The sequence below is a fragment of the Dermochelys coriacea genome, chromosome 2 (genome assembly GCF_009764565.3).
Source record: "Dermochelys coriacea isolate rDerCor1 chromosome 2, rDerCor1.pri.v4, whole genome shotgun sequence".
Classification (NCBI taxonomy): domain Eukaryota; kingdom Metazoa; phylum Chordata; order Testudines; family Dermochelyidae; genus Dermochelys; species Dermochelys coriacea.
Window position 1 is genome coordinate 67,801,672 of NC_050069.1, and position 27,813 is coordinate 67,829,484.

The following is a 27,813-nucleotide window of genomic DNA, read 5'->3' on the forward strand; positions in this document are numbered from 1 at the left end:
ACATACCCATTTATACAAGCTTAGTTTTAAAACTGTAAAAACATTTGGTGAGAAATCACTCTAAAATCTGATTCAAATATGCTATCATTGGAAGACAGAACAGAAATAAAAACAAATCTGATCTGTGCAAGTGAAAAGTTGATTTGATTCCCTCCCTCCGCACCACTGGAAGCATCCTTGTATGACAGTTTGGCACATTACCTATCCCCAAAAGTTATATTGCACTGATAGGTGCAAGGTTACTTTAGTTGTTGAAGAATCACAGTGTTAAGTATATCTGCTTCTTGTAGTGTCAGACTTTCATCTGTAAGTTCTTTATTTGGAAATGTAGTCACAAGAACAAAGTCAGATGCTGCAAATGCAGGACGGGACTGGATAATAAAGTCTCGAACATCCATAATCCTGTTGAAATAAATATGATATAAACACTGAAAATTACTAATGATTTAATTTATAAAGAAATCAGATGCCAACACCAATAAAGGCAAAAAATTTGAATACTGCAAATACAGCACGCACTATTTACAAATGCAGTTTTGATTGTATACCTATATTTTGATTATATTCACCAGATTAGGATGATAATCTAGAGATTCTTGCTTTCTGAATACAAGGACTGAAAAGAAGAGTAGATGTATGGTTTGTCTTATATAATAGAAAGTTACTCATCTTGCAAAATCTTGAGCTGTGTCCCTCTATAAGTGCTCCACTTCAGGTGTGCAAGTGCCTCTTGAGTCATTGATCAGAGATTTTCAGCTATCAATGTCTGTTTAGCCTGTGCATTCGCCTATGCCTCCTTGTGCCAGACACCAAGGCTATATAGGTGTGTGCAGGCAAACTGGCCTCAGGTCCTTCTCTACCCAAATGTCCTCCAAGCAGCAGTATGAAGCAGAGGGGAAGGAGGGCAGGTACTGGAGCACCCAAGGGGACACACATCTTGAAGACTGTAGTTACTGCACAAGTTGAGCAACCTCCTCTTCTTCTTCGAGTAGTATCCCTATCAGTGCTCCACTTCAGGTGACTTCTGGACAGTATCCCCAGAAGGAGAAGGGAGCTTCAAAACAGAGTCCAGAACTGAAGAGGATACTGTAGAACCTATTGATGTATCAGACCTGACCACATGGATAAGGAAATGAAGCTGGAATACAGGGTTGGTTCCACCACTGTTGACCAATACAATCCTCCCTGTGACTAGTCAAAGAGGAATTCCTGAAGGGGCAGGTTGGTGACCCCTAACCAAGACAGAGGAGACCGATTGAAAGTCTCCCTCTTTCTTTTTTATGTCATCCCATGGGGTCGGGGGGCACCACTGAAAATGGTGGAGATTCCTATGGTGCCAGAGGACAGTAGCCCAGAAACTGGTGTCTCAGAACCGAAAGGCACTTAGTACCCATAAGAAGCAAGGACTCTGGTCCATCAGATAACATAAGGTCCTTAGAGTGCTGGAATGCCTGTGATACCAAGAAGGGATCCAGTACTGAAGCAGTAGCCCAGGCCATAGTCACCAAAGCCAATGGTACTGATGATGATTACACTCCAGGTGAACAAGGGGGTCATGCCAAATGCGCTGGCACTGATGGCTGGACATACTGAATCAGTACCAATGGCTGGGCTAAGGGGAGTAATGGCACTGCTGGCTGGGTCAGATGCATTGGTACTGACTGCTGGGCTGAACTCAACAGTGCCCCATGACTGCTCTCCTTGTGGGTAAAGGATACTGGCATCCTGCCAGAGCCGTGTCGTCTTTCCTTGGAGCTCCAGTGCTTCACAGCCCCACCAGTCCCCATAGAAGAGTCTTTGGCCTCAACGGTACTCTCGGAGACCATAGACTTGTTGGGGAGACTTGGTCTTTTCTGGAGCTGGCTCCTTGGATTTAGAGTCTGCTCTTCTCTTTTTTGGGAGCCTTCCCAGAAGCCTTCAAAAATCTTCCCTTCCTTGGGGGAAGCTTGCCCCAGTGTGCTCTGGGTCCGTCTGAGGACAAGCATTCAGGAGGTGGGAGGTTTCTCCTGACCTGGTTCTGGCTGCAGGGAGTGTTCCGTCATGAACAGTCTTAGCTTGGTCTCCCTGTTCTTCCTTGGCCTACACTCGAAGGTCAAGCAAAAGTTGCACTTCTGAGAGATATGGGACTCCCCCAAGCAATGAACACACTTAGAGTGGCCATTGTTTACAAGAACAGCCTCAGTAGGAGAGGCAGCATTTGAAACCTGGTGAGCCAGGAATATCCTGCCAGGAAAAATGAGTCTCCCAAAGGAAAAAAGGGTAAGGAGAACAAAACAATCCCCCTCACTATCTACAGAAACTAACTATAAACTATTACTAGTAGTAGTCTCTCCATAGTAGTTGTCCATCACTGACGATAACAATATTGTTACAATTCTCACCTATAGCCACACATATGACTCTGAAGTCCAAACCCTGATGCAGAGTCGGCTGCACCGAGGGCGTAGGAAGTCCGTATCCATGATATTTGACGACGCAGCTCTATGGCATCTTTCATATGCAGCCTGGAAACAATTTTGTCAATCCCACTCAAACCCATGGCACACTAATCTTGTCAGAGACTACCAGCGAGTCCTGTTCTGAGCGGTTTGCTCAAGTTCTTTGAGATTGATCCCAGCCCACAACAGACTGCATTTCAAGTTATCTTTGAAGCGCTCATATAGATGACACTTCTTTGTTTTGCCCTGCCTCAGCTCCCCATACCGGATCTGTTTTGGGAGGTGGTGGTCTTCCATTCTGATGACATGTCCAGTCCACCTAAGTTGTGCTCTCAATAACATTTTCTCGATGCTGGTTGTGTTTGCTGTAACAATATTAACTATACTACCAACTGCTAAACTAAGTATCTTAACACTAAGGAAAAACAGAATGGCCAAGGTAGATACATCTCAGGCTGAAGTGGTTGAGAAAAAACTAAGGGCAGTTTGCCTGTGCACCCATATATAACCTTGGTGTCTGGCACAAGGAGGCACAGGGCGCATGCGAGAGCTGAATGGACACTGCTAGCTGAAAATCTTCAATGAAGGGCTTGAAAGGCACATGAGCACCTGAAGTGGAGTACCCATAGGGACACATCTTGAAGAATGAAGGTTGCGGCATAGGAGTTCACTAGATAAACTCCTTTTATTTTTCAACGTAATTTACTCCTTCAGCCGTTTGAATACATGTATAAAATCCAATACACCATACGTAATGACAAAGCCAAGCAAAATTAATGCCAGTTCCTTAATCAGCTTCAATTCTGAGTGATCAGTGCTGTCCCTACTTCCCAGACATGGCCAAATCTGAATGAAAAAAAGAGAAGCATTACACTGTACCCCTGCGGTGTAGCTAGGTATCGAAATTTGGGTGGGCCCCAAATTCTGATGGAAGGGTAATGTCCAATACCTGAGCTCCCACCTTCACAGTGCATGATTCCAAAATAAAGCCCATTAATAAATTCACTTAAATTTGGCATTCACACGGACTCTGATTCTGGTGGGCCTGAGTGAGCTACGATCTACACAGGCCCACCCATGTCTACACCCTTGATGTACCCTGAAAGTCAGCAGACTAGCTCTGACAGAAAAATGGTGGTTGGGGACAGGAATGTGTTCCAAAACCAAAAACTTTTCTGCTGAATACCCTATCTACCACCCACAATCTAAAAACTTCAGCAAAAGTACTTCAGATGACATCATAAGTAGTATCAACACACAGAATAAGAAGTCATCTTTAAGACAGCCAAGATGCAAATTATATAAGACTTGAGAACAAATTTAATGCTGCAAAATTGTCCCAGAAGAAAATAATAAGCCTGTGCAATCTTTGAAGTGTAATATGTCCTCTTTAACCAATAACTAAGCAAGTAGACAGCAGCATCCTGCAGTAGCTGTAGTTCCTTACTGATCATCTACCATACACTGGGCTGTGTGTTCTATATCGACATTATCAGTGCTTGGATAACTACGACAACTATGTGAGAAAAGGGTCACTATTGCCTAACAAAATACATGGAAACAAGTGCTTCTGGCTATTGATGCTATCTGGGAACCTAGGAGCAGGTTGGGGTCCAGAATCCCCCTTCCTGGATGGCAAAGCTCCTTCAAGACTGGAAATACTCCCTCAATAATGGGGAAAAGCAATGCCCTGGGTCACACTTTGTATCAGTTTCCCAGCTTAAGCTTGTCAGAAACATTCTATGCAGTGGTTTGTCACAAAATACTGATTTGCCAACTTTTTGCAGGAACATGCCAGTTTAAACAAAACTTTTGTCAGGAAAGGTTTCCTGGGTTAAGGATGGAATTTCTTGTCTAAATGAGAGAGACACCTTCCTCCACCACCACCAGAATAGCCCATTGGTTAGGGCACTCAACTGGACGTGGGAGATCTAGGTAGGAGTCTTGCTCTGCCTGATTCAGGCCAGGGACCTGAACGTAGCCTCCCACATCCCAGGTGCGTGTCCTATGCACCATGCATTGACTATTCTGGAGGCATCCGATGAAATGAGCTGTAGCTCACGAAAGCTTATGCTCAAATAAATTTGTTAGTCTCTAAGGTGCCACAAGTACTCCTTTTCTTTTTTGCGAATACAGACTAACACAGCTGCTACACTGAAACTTGTTATTCTGGAGTGCGTCTCTCTCTGGCTCTTTGCAAGTACCTAAAATGTCACTGTTTTGTCCATATGCAAAATGGGAGTGTTTTTGAAATCTCAAAAATTTTAACAGGACAGGAAATCTGTTTCCTGCACAGCTCTATTCCCAACCTATCAGCATCACCATTATTTTAATTGGACTAAGCCTCAGCCACCTTGCTCTCAACCAAATACTGGGAAAGAAGAGAGGTTGTCTGCTAAAATAAAGAGACCTAACTTTGCAAGTCCCTCTGCTCACTGATTGCACCACAGCCGAAACTGTCTCACTCTGCCCACCACAATTCTCACATACATGTAGAGCAGAAAATGTGACAACAGTACAACTTTGCCAAACTCTGTACAAATGCACTCTTAGAACGTATAAGTAATTGCATAACACCACACATCAAACAGCCAAACAGAAGTAATTCTCAAGGTATATCCAAACTAAAAGCCAGAATGATATGAGTATGGACGATGAAAGTTATATGAATTTAACAGTTACCAAATGCCTGAATCTGATCACCTCCAAAAGTTTAATTCTACATCTAGCATTCCTCTACCGCAAACATTCATAATTAATAAACTGCTTATTCACTTTACCTTTGTTACCATCATTCTTGCCTTCTTATATGCCAGCTGCTATTTTAGTTCCTTTTCTATCTACTAGATACAAAACACTCTTACCGAAAGAAGTGTGGTTACGTGTATCTTTGTGGTATTAGTTTACCTGTGTGTTTGATTGAACCTTTGTATCAAACGGCTTCCATCCGCTAGCCTAATCTGAATTTTAGTTGTTGCAATGGAGTCATCAATCAGAACATTTGCATTAAGAATGGATTTTTCCTCTTCTTCTGGGGAAGAAGGTGTACTGACAATTTCAGGTGTGAGGCTAAAGGATTAAAGTATAGGTGTTACTGAAAGAATTAAACCACAACTGAAAAGATGCATTTTAGAACATTTCTTATCTTTCTTTTCTATCTAAACCAGTATCATGCACTGTATACTAATTGACCTGGGTATTGAAAAGAGAGTGTCAAAGCTGTCTGCATTAATACATGAATAAGATTTTATAAACATGCACTTAGTTACACAAGAACATTTTCTCCATACATGAGGTTTCTGGTACATATTTTTATATACAGAACTATTTCACGTAGGGATATAAATATTGTTTAAAAAGTTAACTGTTTAAACGATTAAATTTTTTTCACTTAAATGGTTAACCGATTAAAGGACAGACTGGTGCGGCTGGGGCTGCTTCGGCCCTTGTGGCTAGGGCCGGCGGGCGGGCTGGTGTGGGGGTTAGCGGTTAAGGTGGGTTAACCGGTAAGACTAATGCTTACAGGTTAACCCGTAAACATTTTACATCCCTAATTTAAATGCACATCACTATGAAAGAGGGAAGGCTAATACAGTTGCATAATTTTATATATATGGACAGAGGATCATAAAACAACCCGTGGGCTGCAGGTTGCCCACCATTGGCTTATACTGAAAGCTCCAAATCAAAAACCCATGCAATTAATGGAACCAGCTTTTGACACTTACCCCCCACACACCTTACCTGCAAACGAAAGGTTTTTCAGCAAATTCATTTGAATATGTCAGTTAAGTGCAAAGAAGGAAGACTTGAGAGTAAGAAACCGAAGAGGAGTTTTGAATCAATAACAACATGTAGCTATTGCCTGTTGTAATCAAACAAAACTGCTTATGTGATCTTAGATGTGTTATACATTTATTTTAACATAGTTAAAAATTAATTACCATATATACTCGTTTATAAGCCGACCCCCTGACCTCCAAATGGATATGTAAAAATAGTTAAAAAAAAACAAAAACAAAAAAAAACCTGTATGACCCTTTCATAAGCCGACCCTATATTTCAGGGGTTGGCAAACTTTGGCTCCCGGCCAGTCAGGGTAAGCTGCTGGTGGGTCAAGACGTTTTGTTTACCTGGAGTGTTCACAAGCACGGAGCCCCTCACTCCCAGTGGCCACTTCCTGCAGCTCCCATTGGCTGGGAACGGGAAACCAGGGCCACTGGGAGCTGAGGGGCTCTGTGCCTGCAGATGCCCCAAGTGAACAAAAGGTCCCGAACCACCAGCAGCTTACCCTGACTGAACAATAACTGAATATATATGTCTTCACTTTCAAAATTACAATCACTGCGTGCCACTTCCCGCAGCTCCCATTGTCTGGGAATGGCGAACTGTGGCCACAGGGAACTGAGGGGCTCCATGCCTGCAGACTCTCCAGGTAAACAAAACGACAATGAATTAGATAGTCAATTCAATGATTCCATAGAGTTTAAAATCATCATATTTTGGTGTAGACCCGTTTATAAGCCGACACCCGCTCTTTGATGCATCACTTTTTTACCAAAAATAGTAGCCAAAGTAGGCAAAGTTTTTGGCAGTCTCACGTGAGACAGCAAGGAATTAACAATGATCAAGACGTAAGTGTGAAGGACTACGTATAAACAGCGGTCCTTCCAGATCAGGGTTGAGGCATATTAGCAAGGTTGCATGAGGAATCCTAACTACAGCTCTCGGCATTCTACCCATTCAAACAGTAAAATAAAGGCTTCAATCTGGTTTGCAATCAATCCATTACTTTTAATCAGCCATATTTCCTTAATAAAGGAAGAACAGGTCTATGTATATATTAATTTATCAAGTGTCTAGGTAAACTGATCTGGCAGATTGGAATGACATTCCACTATAAATGTCAAATTCCACTTCATGATTCTCTAGAAACAGTAATAAAGCAGCAAGTTTAAATCTGAATAGAATAATCTTAACATCCTGCGTACATTTTTTTCTGATGATTATAGACAGAACTGGTAGCACCACCCTTCATTAATGTTGCCCAAAAAATGTTCCATTATTAGGGTGACCATACATCCTGTTTTGGTGGGACAGTCCCCTTTTTAAGCCCTGTCCAGGATGTCCTGACATCTTTGGCAAAAGTGTGCATTTGTCACAAAAGCTAATGGGTCAAATGCACAGTTTTACCAAAGCAGAGGAACGTGGAGTGGGGAGGGGCAGTGATGATGTCAGACCTTGGGCTGTCAGCCCTAGTCCTGGGTGGTGGGGCTAGAGTTTTCAACCCTGTGCTGGGGGCAAGGCTTGGGTGAGCCCCACACTGGGGGTGGTGTGGGGTGGTGGTTGTGTGGAGTGGAGTGGTGGTGGAAGGCTTGCTATGTCAACCCTGGGCAGCAGGGCTCAGGCTTCAGCCCCAGCCCCAGCCCCGGGTGGCGGGACTAGGTCTGTCAGCCCTGCTCTTGTGGGGAAAGGCTCAGGCAAGCCTCACACGGCGGGGGGTGGGGGGAAGACACGCTCCGGCTGTCAACCCCAGGCAGCGGGGCTTAGGCTTCAGCCCCAGCCCTGGGCAGCAGGGCTCAGGCAAGCCCCATGCGGTGTCCTGTTTTCCCTTTGGGAAATATAGTCACCTTATCTATTATAAGACCCTGTTTTTAGTTGCCTATAACTTGGCCAAATGTTAAGCATTCAGGCTGAAATGTTCCATTCTGGGTGTCCACTTCAGGCTGAATTTTTTGTAAAATTTTAGCAAAAATGGTTGAGCCACATCTGAGAATAAAGATAAGGGTAGAATAAGTTGTTTTGCCAGTGTTAAAAAAAAAAAATCTTATAACTTTGTCAACTCCATGCTTTGAAACAGGGACTTGAAATTCGGCAGGGTATCGCCCTGGTTTCAAGGGTGCAGCTTCTGCTCTTCCCAAAAAAACCCCCTAAATTTGACCAATTTATACAAAAAAAACCCCAGAGTATGTGATCATGTAATTAAGCAGGGCTGCCCAGAGATGGGGTGTGGGGAAGGGGCAGTTTGCCCCAGGGCCCCTGTTTGAGAGGGCCCACAAAATGACAGAGGGGTGGCCGAGCCAAATTTGAGTGAAGAGGTGTTGCAACATGGTGAACAGGATTGCAATACTGCTCAGGTTTGATGCCTGCCATCAATAATGCAGGGAGTGAATTGCCCATCTCAGCCAGGCCCAGAACCCATAGTCACCGTTATTGGCATCATCATGCCAGGCTTGTGGCGACCTGCCACGCTGACAGCCCAGAGGAAGGAGTAAGGTCAGGGATACTGCTCCTGCTAGTGGCGGGGCTAGAGTTCAGGGAGAGGCAAGACCTGGCTACATGCAGAGAAGAGCATCCCCATTCCTGTGGGGAAGGCAGCAATCACACAGGCCTGGGGCCTCGCTGACCCCCTCCCCCTGTATCCTCTCCCCTCTTCTTAAACTTTCATTCCATGGTAATTTTTTTTTTATTTGGATGGGGACATCAATTTCAGATTTTGAACCGGACCCCCAAAACCCTCTCTGCAGCCTTGAAGGCTGTCAAATAAGGCATGCACACAATGGGACAGAATTACATTGCAAAGGCAACCTTAATTGGTCTTCTAACTTCCAAGTTTTGACATATTTGACCTGTGATATTTTGGATGAATAAAGTATTTGTTTTCATTCATTAAATTCTCTGACCAAGATTGATCAGTAAACACTTCTGGTTTTAACTGCTGTAAGTGGAAAATGCATTGAGTTACCTTCCACAGAAGTCTCTGATAACTCAATTAAAATCAGTGTTTGAAAACATTACAAAAATAAAATGCATCTTTTGCAGCCATCCTGAGTCCTACTCTTCTCTTTAATTGCAAATTACACATGCACATGACAGAAGAGAACATTAAATTTGTTTACATTTATTTTTACCTTCCAAGCTTTTGTCCTTCTCCACTGAAAGCTTTGAATTTCAATCTAGGCTTTACATATTCCTGTTCTTGGTGGTCTTCCATATCCAAGTTAACTTGGCCACCATGCACCAACCGTTGAAGTTCCAAAGGAATCTCTCTTAAATGCAAACATAAACCATTTTAGCTGTCTCCTTAAAGTACACAGTAGAAATTCCCAATTACAGTACAGTAAAACATTTCAGTATGGATCCTACAAGAGCCTAAATAATATTTTAATAAAGAGTGGAAACTAGTGCCCTATCTGTATCAAAATGCAGAGGAATCCAATTGCGCCTACTTCTTCTAGAGTTAAGAAGCTAGAGTTAAAAATAAAGACTAATGGAATGTATAATTAATGTAGTTCATTATTAAGTCACAAGTTGAAATCTAGAGTGCACTGATAAAATTGTACACTCATTCATTGTAATAGCTACATTTTGCAAATGATGTTCAAGCAGATGAAGTTACTGGGGAGTTCTGTGTTTAAAAAAAAAAAAGTGAGATGGAATATTACCCATACTTAGATATTTTAAATATTTTGGTTGAGAATTTAAATAATCATCAAGAGGAACAGAATTAGAAATGTCTAAAAATAGTTGCTGTAACTTTAAATTTATATTATAATTTTTCACTAACCAAACATTTTTAAAGTTTTCTCAAGTAACCTCTAATGCAGGCGTGGGGAACCTTTTTTCTATCAGGGGCCATTGACCCACAGAAAAAAATCTGTCACAGGCCACACACAGCCCAACAAAGCGGGGGGAGGGAGACGTGGAGGCTCAGGGCTTCCCCCATAGCGGCGGAAGCCAGCGCTTGCGACTCCAGCCAAGCGGGGTAGGTGCGGAGGCTTGGGGCTTACCCTAGGCTCCGGGATGGAACCAGAAATGGTGGGGTCAGGGTGCAGCAGTGGGCTCCGGGCTGGGACAGGGGATTGGGATGAAGGATGGGATGAGGGTTCCGGCTGGGAATGCAGGCTCTGGGGTGGGGCTGGGGATGAGGAGTTTGGGGTGCAGGAGGGGGCTCACGGCAGGGGAAGGGGATTGGGGGTGCAGGTGGGGGTCTGAGAGGGAATTAGAGTGCAGGAGGGGGTTTCAAAAACTGGGGTGGGGGTTGGGGTACAGGCTCTGGGAAGAAGTTTGAGTGTGGGAGGGGGCTGACACCTGGGGGTTGGGGTGCGGGGTCTGGGAGGGAGTTAAGGGTGGCAGGGGGTTCAGGGTGTGGGCTCCAGCCAGGTGGTGCTTACCTGAGGCAACTCTGGTTGGCTGCGCAGTGGGGCTAAGGCAGGCTACCTGTCTGCCCTGGCCCCGCACTGCTTCTGGAAGCGGCTGGCATGTGCGGCCCCTAGGTGGAGGGGCGGCCAGGGAGCTCTGCACAGTGCATGCTGCCCATGCCTGCATTGCCGGGCCCCCAGCTCCCATTGGCCATCGTTATTGGCCAATGGAAGCTGTGGAGCCAGTGCTGGGGGCAGCATGCGGAGCTTCCCTGATTGCCCCTCCGCCTGGGGAGAATGGGGGTGGGAGGGGAGAGCGTAGAGGCTCGGGGCTTCTGGCCCACAGCACGGAGACTTGCTGTGAGCTGGATTAAATTAAGTAGTGGGCTGGATCCGGCCTGTGGGCCAGAGGTTCCCCACCCCGGCTCTAATGGAATAAATTTTTTTGCCTGTCAATCACAGTCCTTAACGGGATCATACTCCAATTCAGGTGAGGAAAAAGGCCTTGAGAGAAATAATCAGCTGATTATTATATTGCAGTAGCACCCAGGGCCCTCAATTAGTAACATTGCCCCACTGTGCGAGGTGCTGTACAAATACATACAAAGACACAACCTCTACCCTCAAGATCTTACAATCTCAAACAATCAATATGTAAAGGGTGGAGGGAAGAGGGATGAAATCTTATATATACATATATTCATATACAATAAGAGGTATAACATGGATTTTGAAAACTGGACTTGCAGTCACTGGAGTAATTTCAATTGTTCAAAAAGTATTTCATTTTATAACTTTTGTGGTGTTTCAATATTCCTCCTCACAATAAAACTTGTAACCCTACATAAACAAAACTAAGCGTGTTGAGTAAATATTAGCAATACTATATTTTACTTTTGCATAGTGCCATTCAATTCAAAGAATCAGTCCTTTGCAATTCTTCATACATTTATTTATTTATTTTATATACCGCCAAAATGCATCCACCTCTTTGGTAGAGTTCAGCTGTTTAAAAACTTATATCATCACTTTACCTTCTATACTGTAAGAAAATACTTTTGCTAAGATTGTATGTGAAGAGCATGATTTGCTATCTTAGGCATAGTGGACACTTCACAGGTATTAAAACTAGGGCTGTTGATTAAACTCAGTTAACTCACTAAAAAAAATTAATCGTGATTAATGGCAGTTTTAATCTCACTGTTAAACAATTGAATACTAATTGAAATTTATTAAATATTTTGGATGTTTTTCTACAGTTTTTCTATTACAAATATTTGCACTGTCAAATGATAAACAAAAGAAATAGGTTTCAGAGTAGCAGCCGTGTTAGTCTGTATTCGCAAAAAGAAAAGGAGTACTTGTGGCACCTTAGAGACTAACAAATTTATTAGAGCATAAGCTTTCGTGAGCTACAGCTCACTTCGCTGTAGCTTACGAAAGCTTATGCTCTAATAAATTTGTTAGTCTCTAAGGTGCCACAAGTACTCCTTTTCTTTTTACAAAAGAAATAGTATTTTTCAATTCACCTTATCCAAGTATTGTAGTGCAATCTCTTTGTTGTAAAAGTGCAACTTACAAATATAGATTTTTTTTGGTTACATAACTGCACTCAAATAAAACAATAAGAAAAGGAGTACTTGTGGCACCTTAGAGACTAACAAATTTATTAGAGCATAAGCTTTCGTGAGCTACAGCTCACTTCATCGGATGCATCCGATGAAGTGAGCTGTAGCTCACGAAAGCTTATGCTCTAATAAATTTGTTAGTCTCTAAGGTGCCACAAGTACTCCTTTTCTTTTTGCGAATACAGACTAACACGGCTGCTACTCTAAAACCTGTAAATAAAACAATGCAACACTTCAGAGCCTACAAGTCCACTCAGTCCTACTTCTTGATCAGCCAATCGCTAAGACAAATAAGTTTGTTTACATTTACAGGAGATAATGCTGGCCACTTCTTGTTTACAATGTCACCTGAAAGTGATAACAGGCATTTTCATGGCACAGTGGTAGCCATCACAAGATATTTACATGCCAGATGTGCTAAAGATTCATATGTCTCTTCATGCTTCAACCACCATTGCAGGGGACACATGTCCATGCTGACATGGACTCTGCTCCATAAGAATCCAAAGCAGTGCGGACTGATGCATGTTCATTTTCATTGTATGAGTCAGATGCCACCAGCAGAAGGTTGATTTTCTTTTTTGGTTGTTCGGATTTCGTAGTTTCTGCATCAGAGAGTTGCTCTTTTAAGACTTCTGAAAGCATGCTCCACACCTCGTCCTTCTTAGATTTTGGAAGGTGCTTCAGATTCTTAAACCTTCGGCTGAGTGCTGTAGCTATCTTTAGAAATCTCATATTGGTACCTTCTTTGTGTTTTGTGAAATCTGCAGTGAAAATGTTCTTAAAAAGAACAACATGTGCTGGGTCATCATTCGAGACTGCTAACAACATGAAATATATGGCAGAATGCTGGTAAAACAGAGCAGGAGACATACAGTTCTCCCCCAAGGAGTTCAGTCACAAATTTAATTAAACATATTTTTTTAAACAAGTGTCATCAGCATGGAAGCATGTCCTCCGGAATGGTGGCCAAAGAATGAAGGAGGATACAAATGTTTAGCATACCTGGCACATAAATACCTTGCAATGCTAGCTACAAAAGTGCCATGCAAATGCGTGTTCTCACTTTCAGGTGACATTGTAAAAAAGAAGTGGGCAGCATTATCTCCTGTAAATGTAAATAAACTTGTTTGTCTTACCAGTTGGCTGAACAAGAAATAGGACTGAGTGGACTTGTAGGCTCTAAAAGTTTACATTGTTTTATTTTTGAATGCAATTTTTCTGTACATGATTCTACATTTGTAAGTTCAACTTTTATGATAAAGAGATTGCAGTACAGTACTTGTATTAGGTGAATTGAAAAATACCATTTCTTTTGGGTTTTTTACAGTGCAAATACTTGTAATCAAAAATAAATATAAAGTGAGCTCTGTACACTTTGTATTCTGTGTTGTAATTGAAATCAATATATTTGAAAATGTAGAAAACATCTAAAATATTTAAATAAAAATTGTATTCTAACAGTGCAATTAAATCGCACATCTAAAAATAATTAATCGCTTGACAGCCCGAATTAAAACATTATTCATGTTAAGAAATAACTACACCTGTTTGGTCAGCCCAGCATAATATGAATATTCAAACAGAAGGAGGCATTTGTTGCAGCGAATAAACAGTGAATTATTTTGAATCACAGTTGGCACTTCTGAGCCTACTGCTCGAGGTGGCCATTATATTGAAGTATTACGTTATTTGTGGCACAGGCAAGGCGGAGACCCAATCTTAGCATTTGACTACAGTGATTTGTAAAGTGCTATAATATGCTGCACTCTAACTGCCCCACGTAGATTCTGCTGGCATGGTCTAAAAGCTAATTAGGTCACATTAACATAGTCCGAAGAGAATTAGGCACCTTTTAGAGTGAATCAGCAGGTTTCCAAGGAGTAGTTAGAGCATTTTACAAATCCCACTCTCTGGCACATTTTGCCGGTGCTATCTACACAAGCCCTAAGAGACTGAACTAATGTACAATTTGCTTTAATAGTGTTTAACCATCATAAAAATATGGTAAACATAATGTTTTAATAATTAAACTTCAGATATTTTCTTCTGATTGTAAAAAGCATAGATGTGCACCTGTATTCTGCCCAGCAGGAACTAAAAGCATACCTCCTATGGAGATTATTTCTGTTTGAGCATATTCGCAGAAATACATTGCATGGAGTGGCAATGTGTGTAGGCCCCTTGTTGTGTCAGACAGCTTGTGTGTGTGTGTGTGTGTGTGTGTGTGTGTGTGTGTGTGTGTGTGTGTGTGTGTGTGTGCACGTACATGTGTTAGATAATGCTAGCTAACATCTAGGCTTCAGAGGTGTCCCAGTGCAGATATAGCATAATAAATAGATAGTCTATGGAATAGTCCCATACTGCAGTCCTTCTCCCATCACAAAAAAGTTTTCAAGATAGGAGGAAATTAAGAAAGCGTACAACATCAATCCTTATAAAATTGCAGGAGGCATAAATGCCTCTTGATCCATTGCAAAGAGGTTCCTATGACAATATACACTCTGTCTGTATCTCTGCAGCAACATCGATCAGCCTAATCTTGTTTCTGGTACAATGATTTAATGTTTCAGTACTCAGTTGCTTTATACTGCAAAAAAGGTCATATACTTTAAATATTCTTCACTGTTTTATTACTATTTCCCTTCTCTCCACCTGATTGCTCTGATATAGTCAGCAAAGTAACCACCATTATAACTTACCCTCTTTTAACAGACTCAAGAAACTGAGCATTTGTTGGGTCTGTGTAAGATCTCAACTCTCCATCATCTAAACTGAAACCATTCCTCCACAGTTTAAGCAAAATTTGAACCTATTGAGCAAAGAAAGTATAATAAAAAACTAAATGAAAAAATTTCTAAACAATTATCTGCTGATCTTTTTTTGTAAGCTTTGTACATATTGGCAAACAGACTACTGAATCTAAAACACACAGTTTTTGGAGCAAAACATAGAAACATAAGACAGAAGGCAAAAGAAATAAAAACACTGTTAGTTTTTGTAGAGAGATTTTGGACTGTCATTTTTAGATTCCCCCCTCCAAAAGTGATATTGACTTCTAGTAACATTGGCACTGTTGCTACAGTTGAAATTACAAACTCAGTGGTACTGAGACCTCAGACAGATTGGCACCCTTGAACTTCACAATAAGCCTTGACTTTTAACAGTGACATAGCTAATAGATAAAATACAAGGTACACAGAAAATATATGCCAACAATAGTGTACTAGGCTTAACAGGTGATGCAACTGCTTTCAAAATAGTGAATACTGTTTTTGTTTAAAATTGATCTAACACTCATAAACTTGCAGATTACTACTACTACTATTCTAATCACTTGTGGAATAAAGTGAGAGTTAGAATTAGTAATTCTGATAACTGGTTTTTAATATCGATATCAATATCATTGTTATTTTTATTGCAACACCTAGGAGCCCCAAGTCATGGACCAGGACTCCACTGTGATAGGCACTGTACAAACACAGAACAAAAATACAGACCCTGCCTGCCCCCAAGACCTTACAATCTAAGTATAAGATGAGACAACAGATGGGTACTGACAGACTGACCGGGGAGTACAAGGAAACAATGAGACATATTGGTTAGCATGATAGGTATGTATGATGTGTATTTTCAGCATACCCAGCAAACTAACTATTGCCATATTTTCTGTAGGCTTCAGGGCAAAGGAGAATTTTTAAGAGGGATTCAAAATAGGATAATGAGTTTGTTTTGTTTTACAGAGAGCTTCTCCAAGGCACAATGGGTAGCATAAGAGAAAGCATGAAGGTACTTGTCTGCCAATTTAACAAGTGGGTGATGGAGGCTAACATCATGGGCTTATTGGAGGTAGGAGTCAACCTTTCAATATTGAATGAGATATGACAGGTAGGGAGGCGGATAGTCATGAAAGGCCTTGAAAGTGCAGACAAGTAGCTTATATTTGATACAATAGAGAAGAAGGGATACAAAGAGAAAGGTTACATGGTCAAAGTAACAAGCTAGGAAAATGATCTTTCCAGAAGCATTCTTAGTGGAAATAAGCAGGACAAGACTGCATTTGTCAAGGCCAGAGAAAGGATGTTACAGTAATCAAGATGCGATTACTTAAGCATTTATACAACACTAAACAATTATGCAATGTTTTATAAAAATAAAAGACGACACTCCTGCCCAGAGGAGCTTGCATTCTAAAAAAGACGAGGAAAAAATTCAAGAAAATGTCTGGGTGAGAGTGACTTACTGCCAGGGAAAGTTGGTAAGAACAATTCAGGGTTAACAGAAGAAATATGTGGAAGTCTGGATGTACAGGAAGCAGCAAGAGATTGCTCCCAAGTTTAGGAAAAGCATAAAAGATGAGGTACAGAGTAAGAAAAGGAGAATGAGGGAGCAGCAGATACAGATGATTATACTGCAGAAAAGGAGCATGCAGGAGCATAGGAAGAAAGAAGAGCAGAGATAAGGACAGGGCAAAATTATGCAGAACCTTAAAGGCAAGGATGAAAAACCTGATGCAGTAAGAAAAGAATCCAGCAAAAGGGCTGAAGGGGACAATTATAAGGGCAGAGTAGATACAGATAAAGATGACTAACAATGGTGTTTTGGAAAGTTTGGAGGGAGGTAGAGCTGAGAATTGCAAAGACCACAGAGGAAGTGGTTGCAAGAAGGAAGAGGAAATATGACAAAAGCATAGACAAGGGTTTTAACAGTAGCTATAGTTGAATTTTGTTTTTTAGGGCTTGCAAACTCAGGGCTTGTGCAGAAATCCAGGGTGTGAATGTAGAGCCCACTAGCCTACTTCACAGTAGCAGGCCATGTGGACCCTGCTACTGTGCACTAAAAGTTCTGTAGTGTGCTTTGATTTACTCCTGTTTCTTACAACCTGTTTAAAACAGCAGTACGTCTAAGCACACTACAGAACTGTTAGTATGCAGTAGCAGGATCCACATAGGGATTTAGTGTGCAACAGGCTAGTGTGCTGTTTATTCACACACTGGTTTGCCGCACACTAAGTTTCTATGTAGACAAGCCCTTAGAAAGGAAGAAGTGACAGAACTTAGCACTAGTTATGGTGAGGAAAGAGCAGGAGAAGTCAAAGATAACACCAAAGTTGCAAATATGGGAGAGTAGGGGAGTGGAAAATGGGGTTAGAGAAGAAAAGAAAATGAAGAAATTTTAGGAGAAAAGTTCAGGGTTGGAGAAAATGAGTTTGAGATGGCAGAAGGACATTCACATAAGTATATCAAACATAGTTGAAGAGGTGGACAGAGGGATGAAGATTAGAGGCAGAGAATTAGATCTGTAAAATAATTTGCATAGAGGTGTTAGCTCCACTTGATTTCAGCTATCTTGAGCACAGAGGACAAAGAGGAGATGACTTAGCACAGGACCCTGAAAAGCACCAGAGGGAGAAAGATGCTTTAGTGTTAATTTAGTTTTACTGATGATATTATAGTGTAGTTTTACTTTGAAAAGTGACTATATAAAATGGCATAATCTTAATTCACAATTCTGTTCCCTGCGTATATTCAGGGTCACGTCTACTCTCTTTGGTGGCAAAAGTAAGTTTTACTCTTCTTTACTCCTGTTAGCACTGCCGACCAAGCTCAGCTAAGATTCAATTACTGCTGATATTTTTTCCGTCTTGTGCATCAACTAAATTGTTTATTAAGCTCCTATCAGTCATGCCTATCCAAGTCTGATGAAAACAATGGCAATCAGGAAACAACTCTTCTATTCTATTCAATTTGTCATACTGAGCCCAGCACTTTCACAGGTGTAGCTGAATGCCCAATTTGGATGTTAGAACATTTATTATTGGTGATTATGCACGATATGGAAAGAACCCTGTTTGACTCTCACTGTGCAAATAATATGAAAGGCTGACAGGAAAAGACACCTCCTTTTAACTATAAACTGACACAGAAATCACTGAGCTACAACAACACAGAACACTATGATGCCTCTTTTATAAAGTAGAACCATTCTGGTTGTTTTCTCTTCACCCTAAATAGGACTTAAAATTAGTCAAATATAATATTTATTTTCTTTCTACACAATATCAACTTTAGAAGGATCTTATCTAGCTAGGGAGTATTCCAGTAGCTTATTATCAATGACACTCAGTTTTCTATTTCACAGGAAATAAAGACAACACACAAAATTACAAAGTTATGAATTGTTGCGAGATGCTTAATAGGGCTGAATCAACACAACTAATTCCTACAGACCCTTTAAATATTGTAGGCAACTCCTCACAAAATTAAGCTTTTAATTCCAAAGGAGCACTTTGCGACTCAGATTAGACTCTCAGAGCACTCACATCAATACAACCCTTTCTTTTCACAACACTGGAACAAGTTAGCCAACTTCTTTGCCAAACACCTCTTTCCTCTACCTGCAGAGCTTATGTACTTCATAATCTATGTATTTTTGTCCATGCAGACCCTTTGGCTTTAAGAAATTATTCTTAAAAAGTACATTACATAGCTCTATAGCTATTCATTATAAACAAAACTACTGTTATATAAAAACATTATCTTGACAACTTGGACTTCAAACATTGCTAACCAGGAGTCAGAATGTGTAGCCCTATTTTCTGCTATTCAACATTTTACTTACATCTTGCCCATTCTGTTTTTCTCCATATATATATTCAGAGCGCTTCCGTGATGAGTCACCCAATCTGTATCCACCACCTGAAAATGACTAATAAAATATTTAAAAAGAAAATTAATTCAAAAAAATTAAACAGCCAGAATAGATACATTAAACAAGTTACAAAGATATTTAATGGGGTGCAAGCATATAAATTAAAATGTAAACAAGCCTGCTTCTTTAGTTAACACAAACACACAATGTTCTAATTTATATGCCTTCTAATTAGCAAATTAGGTAGTTAGAAATTATAACCATGCAAAGCAGTCTGTGTACTATGAAATGTTAAGATTGGAAATTGAACATTTGCAAGCATTAGTAATATAATTCACGAGACAATAAGCCATTTAGGTAAAAATATCTTTTTTATACTTACTTTAGCTTTACTAAAATCACCTGAGGCTCTTGCGGCTTCATCCAGTGGAACTGCCCCATGTTCTTTCGCCTCTTTGAAAAGTTCATCAACAATTTTGCTGGGATTCTTATTATTAGAGGGCCCAACAATCTGTAGTCCGCTATATTCTGAGTCACCTGAGTAAAATCTTTAAATAATAATGTTCATCAGTGACAATCCTTTCGAAGTAATTGATGGACACCCATTTTTCAATAAAAAAGCTCACTAAACAAATGGAGCCGAATTCTGGCACAAGACCTCTTCACTTTGATCACAGAAGCATTCATCCAGTTCTGGCTTTTGCAATACACAAAGAAGCACTGCTCAAAGAATTATTACAGTATTAGACCTACAAAGGTATAGAGGTTCCCAGAGGTTAGGAACCATGGTCATATATTATAGCGAACACAGTCCTGACATAGCTGTGGCTTTACATGCCTTATCTTGTGTGGATTCCACCAGCTCCTGGAAAGAATAATCTCCACTGGGAGGTTCTGTGCATGAGACTATGGCTGGTCTGATCAAAATAAGGATGCACAATTAACACTGCCTTTGTAGAATTAACATACAACTGTTTGGGGGAACAACTAAAAATAGCACCAAAGTCAGATCTTAGGCTTTATGGACAATTATGGTCACATTTCTAGCAATATTAGTTCTTTTTTTAATAACAATTAATTTATATTCTGAGGCACTTTAGAGTCTGCAGTAACTTCAGAGAAAACCACTGAATAAAAGAAACAATAGTAAACATCTAGTTTATTTTCAAAATAGACTAATTTCTAGCCATTGCAGGAGATCCATTTCATAGTAGTTTTATTATCTGTAATCAGAAGTTATATACATGCCGGATAGTAAGATTAAAAGACTAGATGGGCTAGGGGCTAATATGTGCTTAGACACTATGGTGATGGATGCTATCCAAATTTAGACAGATAGATATGACATACTGTCATCTTTAATGTCTGTTTGATTTGATTTTAAACAGATAATAAAATGCTGAATGCTTCCTATCCTCTTTGGGCATACTATTTAAGTATAGGAGGCAAGGTGAGTTGATTCAGGATAAAACAAGTCAATCTGCTGTTGCTTACTAGAATAAAACTGATTCTGCTATCTCAACACTGATGTCTATATATTAAGGGTGATGTGATGAAGCGGAGCTGGATGTGATTGTTCTAACAAGTTAATAACTTATTGCTAGCAGTTTAAGTGTTACCTTTAATATTAAATACAAGATTCACACAACTGAAGGTAACAAAGGAACAAAGTTAGGCTGTGAAACAAGAACACAAACACAGAGAAGAGTTGCAAGGAAAAGAGGGGAAAAGATTCATTAGAAAAGATTTTTTCAGTAATGGACAGAGTTAGATTATTCTAGAGGAAAATTACTCAATATGCACCTGTGTAAATCTGACTATGAACCAAAAACCAAACTATTAAATAAAAGGTGCTTGAGTGGTTTACCAAACATAATGGAAAGTAATGCTGATGTAAAAAATAAGCATATTTGGAAGAGCTACTAGCACATTTTAATACCTCTACATCATATTCATTTCAGTTCCAGAAATAAAATCTAAGAAATATATAATTATTTACAAAATATGTAACATATAAATTCTAAAATTTATTTTCCTAAATTTGGCCTGGGCATTATGGATTATTAAGAGCAATACTTTGCCAAGGGAGGGGGGGTTAAAATAAATAATACATGTAAAACCAAAGAGATTAAGAATGAAAGCCTACAGTTCAGAAAGATTCAGATTATAGGTTGAATGTTGGACAAAGCATTTTATTTTAAATAGGAAAGGCTATCCTCCATACCTTGTGTTGCCATTTCCCTCTAATGAGTCACACAACAGCCCTTATGTTACCACTTAGAGCAGTGGTTCTCAACTCTGGTCTACCGCTTGTTCAAGGAAAGCCCCTGGCGGGCAAGGCCAGTTTATTTACCTGCTGCAGGTTCAACCAATCGTGGCTCCCACTGGCTGCGGTTCGCCGCTCCAGGTCAATGGGGGCTGCGGGAAGGCAGCTAGCATATCCCTCGGCCCGCGCCACTTCCCGCAGCCCCCATTGGCCTGGAGCGGTGAACCGCAGCCAGTGGGAGCCACGATCAGCAGAACCTGCGGACACGGCAGGAAAACAAACCGGCCTGGCACGCCAGGGGCTTTCCCTGAACAAGCGGTGGACCAGAGTTGAGAACCACTGACTTAGAGGAAAGACTAAGATCAACACCATTATGAAGAAAGAAGAAAGGAAAAAAAAATGTATGAATGAAAAAAATAAAATCTAAATTAATATTATATTCATAATTGTTATACATAAATAAGCTTTTGTTTTTACAGTACCTTTGGTTTTCTTTATCATCACTCATGCTTCTTTCTGGTTTTCTCAAGCTTCTGAAGGAGTCAATTTTTAGACTGCCAACAAATATTTAAAAAAAAAATAATTTGATTAAAATCATTACTGATAATATACACTGCATAATATATCTATGGTGACAAGCACTTCACACTTTGACTGTCCTATGTACAATGGTTAGTTTTTTGTATACTTTAAAAAAAAAAAAGGAGCAAAAATAAGGTCTCTCAAAAGTTCTGACCTGATGGGATCCAACAGCCATTCAGGCTCACTGTTTATTCATTTTATAAAATAATTCTAAATTGTTGACACACTGTAACAGCATATGTTCTTTTGACCAAATAGTTCCACATATTTGCCATGTAGCAAGGAAAGAATGGAGCGCAGCTCATTTAGGACCATATAGCAATACCCTTATGCACGCTGAATGACAATTTACTTCAAAAGTGGCCTCACTGATGTCAATAGGTAACATTCAGTGTGAATAAGGGTTGCAGAATCTGGCCCTTAACCTTCAATTATATTTAAAAACTGGTTTTGTAGTACAGTAACTCCTTGCTTAACGTTGTAGTTATGTTCCTGAAAAATGTGACTTTAAGCGAAACCATGTTAAGCAAATCCAATTTTCCCATAAGAATTAGTGTAATTGGGGGGGATTAGGCTCCAGGGAAATTTTTTTCCACCAGACAAAAAACTAAACTCTCTCTCTCTCTCTCTCTCTCTCTCTCTCTCTCTCTCTATATATAAATAAAAAACAAACACACACACACACACACACACAGAAAATAAGTTTTAAACAAACAATTTAATACTGTACACAGCAATGATGATTGTGAAGCTTGGTTGAAGTCATGAAGTTAGAGGTTGAAAAGGGTGGGATATTTTCCAGGGAATGTCTTATTGCTAAATGATGAACTAGCATTTGGCTGAGCCCTCAAAGGTTAACACATTTTTGTTAAGATAGCCTCACACTGTACAAGGCAGCACGAATGGAGGGAGGGGAGACAGCATGGCAGACAGAGACACACACCCTGTGTGTGGGGGGGAGGGGAGAGAGAAAGAAAGATATGCATAAGTTCGCTGACACCATTCTAAGTACATTGCCTCAAAAATCAGGAAATTGAGATAGCAGCTGCGGCCAGCGTCCTGAGCCCTGTCCCCATATGCAGAAGGGGTAAGCGGGGGGCAGGAGTAGGGGGGAGGGGGACACCCTGACATTAGTCCCCCTCTTCCCTGCACAGCAATGAGGAGGCTCCTGGGAGCAGCTCCAAGGCAGAGGGCAGGAGCAGCACATGGCGGGGCGGGGGGGTGAAGAGAAGGACAGCTGAACTGCCGGCAATTGGTAGCCTGCTGGGTGGCTGCTGCACAGGGAATTTATGGGAGCGGGGAGCTGATATGGGGGCTGCCGGTCCACCTTGGTTCCACCAACTAACAGCACCGGGATGTTCTTCCTGCAAGTGATGGACAAAGCAGGGGGCTGCCAAACAATGTTATAACGGAGCACTGTGCAACTTTAAACGAGCCTGTTCCCTAATTGATCAGTAACGTAACAACGAAACAACGTTAACCGGGACGACTTTAAGTGAGGAGTTACTGTACTTGAATCTGCAATCGGACCAACCAGCATTACTATTATTTATTTGTATTACCAAAGTGCTAGGAGCCCGTCATGGACCCGGACCCCATTGTGATAGATGCTGTACACAGACCAAAAAGACAGTCACTGTCCCAAAGAGCTTACAAGCAGTAGTTTTCCCAATCCTTACTGTTTATTATATGAATTCAAAAATATTCTTAAAGCCAACATTGCAAAAGTTTACAGCAAACATTTAGAATGAATTTAAAAGATACTTTGAAATAGGGAATCAGAACTACTGCATTAGCTTCACATCCATGGGACAGGTCCACCACTGGTGCAAACTGCCATAGCTCCACTGACTTCAGTGGAACGTTGACAATTGATGTAGACTACATTCTATCCAAAGTAGGAATTATTTAACATTGTGTAGTTAAGGGGGCATCTTTTCTTTCCAGAAATGATTCATCTGAGTCATGGTATAGGATTGCCAATAAAGAGCCAGAGTTTGCCAACATATACCATTCTGAAGTATTCAAGCTACAGTACCAACCTATTCTCTACTTGGAATAGGAAGTAAGTATAACAACTTTGTGGTATGTATTGGCAAGCAGCTTTTTAATAGTGATATCCATAGATGGTTAACCATACTAGACTGGTGATCTCAACCAGAAACGATTATTATTGTCCCCCAAGTATCCATCCATGGGTGAATTTCATCTTTCCAGAGATCCATGTGCACAAATGGACTGGAGGATGTCCAGTCATGGAGATGTCCGCTGGTATACACCCATTTTTTTAAAAATGAGATTCACATTGACACATCTGTGTGGATCGGGTCTTTTTGGAAAGCCACACAAGCCTTATGTTTGGTTCATCATGTCCCAGTCACTTGCCACATATAGATCATTTAAAAAAATAAAAAACAACATCTTACTGTTCAGTTGTTTTGTACTTGTTTAATTTAAACTTGGCAAGATTTTTTACAAGTTTATTTGAGAGTGCTATAATAAGTCTCCATATATTCTGTTATGTATACCCTAAGTACTTAAAGCAAATTCTTGTTGGCTGCATGCACCTAAACATGCCAGAAAAACAGAGAAATATATTCAATTTCTCTAGCACACAGAGGTTGTCCCCCAATTTCTTTGTTCCCATGAAGAATCTTAGAGGATATTTGCCAAATCTCCTATGGTAGATGCTGCTGAGGGATAATTTTGGATAGGGCTTAACCGTCACGGATCATAGTCTTCATGTTGACATGAGCATTGTGGTTTCCTGACCCAGAAGAGGCACCTATGCATAGTCCCCCATGTGAATTGCTCCTGCTCCTAACAGCTGTTCCCCTTAAAAAAAGAAAACAGGTCATATGTCCAAATCTGTGCGACAGCATAACTACTTCTGCATTTAACTTTGAGTCTTTTGCCAGCATCTAACAGAAACCTAAAGTGGTTGGGAACAGCTGCAGAATGAAGACTACTCAATAAATAAATAAATAAATAAATAAACAAACGCTACAAACACTTCCTAAGGAAGCAGTGTGGACACAGTATTATAGGGACCCCCACTTTACTCTTCTGTGTTGTTATAGTTTTTTAAATAAGCATTGGAATATAATACTTCTTTGAGCCCAAATTTCTGAATGTTGTGACAGAAGCAGGGTTAGTAAACTGAAACAGATATTACAGATGTCAAATAAATTACAAATCCTAATGTACAAATCACTTCTTACCTCTGAACAGGTAGTCTTGGGTTACTGACCACTGTAGCTGGTGGTCTGTCAGAATGGGATAACTTGCTTTTAACTTCATCTTCATATAACCCAGCCAAAGCCAACTACATACAATACCAGACTTTTTAGAAAATCTATAAGACTAGAGATATAAACTATACAAAGAACAAGAGAATAAACATTGTATGCATTGTTTTAGAAGCCTAGGTTCCTTATTGATTTAGAAACAGGAGTGACATTATTCAGATATGCATAAATATTTGTCTGGATACTTGTACTCTGAAATAAACACACTTGTATTTATTTACATATTAAAATAAACACAAGTCTGAATTACCTCATTAAGTATGTAATAAGGCTACATTAGCACAGAATGACTAGACTTTTATACAGAAGCATCTGTTCAGAATACATAGAAAGCACTCACATTACTTGTAAAAGGTTAAGACAAAGATATTCTCTGTTCATGTGAAGCAATATGCCACATTACTTTCAATAAAGTTGTTAGAGAACACAACAGTAATAGCTTTTGATTTATATTTTTCAGTTTCTATATAACAGGTTTATAACCAGGACAGAACGTACTAATATTAAGATCCCAGCAAAGCACCTTAGCATGTGTTAACACTGACTTCAGCAAGTGTTTAAAGGCTTACACCCAAGCATAATAATCTGTATTAGTAAACCTTTTCCCAAGGATAGCCCTAGATGCTGCCATTTCTCTTGCAGATTCAGCTTTAAAAACTGTATGCGAAGGGATACCAAATATGACATTTTTAGTAGCTTGATTTCTATTATCTTTAACAATGTTGTACTTTGGTTTTGAGACAAAATTTTTAATATTTTAAAAAACAGTAAATTTTTTATCTCAAAACCAGAGTTCTAAAATTTGATTCTGCTTTCCCCTGGAGTGATATTAACGTTTCACCACATGGTGCTGCAGGGCTGTAATTCTACTATGGTTTGGCTTACAAACATTCAAATAAAGAGAGCCCTCTGCAAGACAAACTGTTTTAGAATCACAGTATTTAATACTGTAATAAGTGTTGTCATGAGATGCTTGTTATCCAGGAAAGTAAACTAGTTGAAGAATTGAGGGCTATTAAGAAAATTGTACAGAGTAGTTAGATTATAGAATAGAATAGAACTTTTAAAAGACATCCAATGTCTCAAACTTATGTCTCATGTCTCATTCTACAGATTTGTGCTAGTTAAAAAGGGAACTTTTATTTCAGGTACATTTAACACCATGACAGATCATCTACTCAAAAAGCCTGCTTAACTACAAGTCCAATCTTCAACAGTTTGGAAACCTGAAGATGAACGTAACTACTGTATGTTTCAGTTAAAAATGTTATTCTCAATAGACTCATAGGCTTTATCAACAATAATTAACGTGCAAACCTAATATTAGTAAGTAGAAAGGAAAAATGGTCAGAACTGATCAGCAAAGTACTTGCCTTATGTGTAATTTAAACAAAAACAGTAACATTGCCTAGAGTTTCATGTTTCTTTTAAGTAAGTAATAGCTAAGGGTAGGTCTACACTTGTGTATTGTGCAGAGTAGACATAGCACTCCCAATTAGCAAGGGTTTAAAATAGCAGTGTAGACAACGAGGCATGGTTGAGCAGAGCAGAAGGCCCTACATGCCTGAACGTTAGAGTATATACCCTACACAGCATTTTACATGCCCAAGCTCTTTACACATCAGTAGCTCTCTGCTAGAGACTTTCACTACCACAGCGAGTGTGGACACAACTTGCCCTTCATTGCGGCATGTAGCTACATGCAGTGGCATTGGAACTATTTTTATAGTGGGGGTGCCGAAAGCCATTGAACAAAACTGTATACCCTGTATACGATGGAAACCACTTCAAGCCAGGGGTTGTTGGCACACCTGCAGAAACAGGACCCCTGACTACACATACCCTACATTCACTGCAAGCATAGACGTGGTTTTAAAGAATTTTATTTGGAAGCATTTAGTAGTTTTAAAGATGATGGGGAAAAATGAATGCTGATAAAGAAATGGTTACAGCTGAGAAGATTTTATATCCTCGCTTTGCAGGAAGCTAACAACGGGAGCCAAACTCTCTTCAGGCTGGGGCATCTCTCCATTGCTCCGGTGTTTGAAAGCCAGGCTCATCGGTACAACAAGAGGGTTTTTGCATTAAGCAGCTTTATTCTGGCCTTGCAAACAAGAGCGGGCAGCCTCATCGGGCCGGGCTATTAAGTCCTGAAAAAGGTGGGTCTCGTGAGAGAAGGGGCGTGACACAAAGCCGCCTGGCGGATCGCTCCACGCTCTGTGGCACGCGGGGAGGAGCACGGCGGCGGCGGGCCCAGGGGCAGGGGTGCCAGGTGTGCGCGTGGAAAGGGAAGGCAGCAGCCCCGCGCCCGCGCTCAGCTCCCCGGGCCCCGCTCCGCCGGGAAACGCAGCGCCCTCCGCGCGCCTCCCACCGCAGAGACTGCGCTTGCCCAGGCCAGCCTCCCCCGCCCTGCAGCCCCGAGCCGCCGCTACACCGGCACCTGTCGGGGCAGCCTCCGGCCTCATCGTTCCCAGGTATCGCCCCGGCCCTTCCGCACCTGTAAGTCCCGGGCCGTGGGTGGCCGGGCATTAGCCCGGGGCCCTTTGTCCCGCCGCGGCCCGTCCACCGACGCCTCTTCCCGCCGGCCCGCGGCTTCCCCGCCGTCCGCCATCTTCAGCCGCACGGAGGGAGCCGCTCCCCGCGGCCGGGCTCCGAGCGGCGCGCTGCGGCCCTGGAGGGAAGCGCCGCAGAGCACTTCCGTAGCCCGGCTGCCATGGCAACGGGAGGAGCGGGACTGGACCAGCCCTCGGTCCCTAGCCCCGCCCCGTCCGCTGGTGCCGCCCCGTGCCCGAACCGCGT

General features: G+C 41.1%; 1 protein-coding gene across 2 annotated transcripts; it reads right to left on the bottom strand.

Annotated features, from left to right (window-relative positions):
• UBXN2B (UBX domain protein 2B) lies at positions 1-27,813 on the bottom strand. Of its 2 annotated transcripts, XM_038392544.2 has the most exons (9): positions 27,512-27,813; positions 24,928-25,031; positions 21,607-21,678; positions 19,241-19,406; positions 18,829-18,915; positions 14,910-15,019; positions 9,350-9,487; positions 5,346-5,507; positions 1-402 (listed from the first exon to the last, which is right to left on the bottom strand). In XM_038392544.2, the coding sequence occupies exons 1-9, from the start codon at positions 27,623-27,625 to the stop codon at positions 240-242; spliced, it is 1,116 nt and encodes a 371-aa protein (XP_038248472.1). In that variant the 5' UTR covers positions 27,626-27,813; the 3' UTR covers positions 1-239. The 2 variants fall into 2 exon arrangements, with proteins under 2 accessions (XP_038248472.1, XP_038248474.1); XM_038392546.2 differs by lacking the exon at positions 24,928-25,031 and having other exon boundaries at positions 27,512-27,710.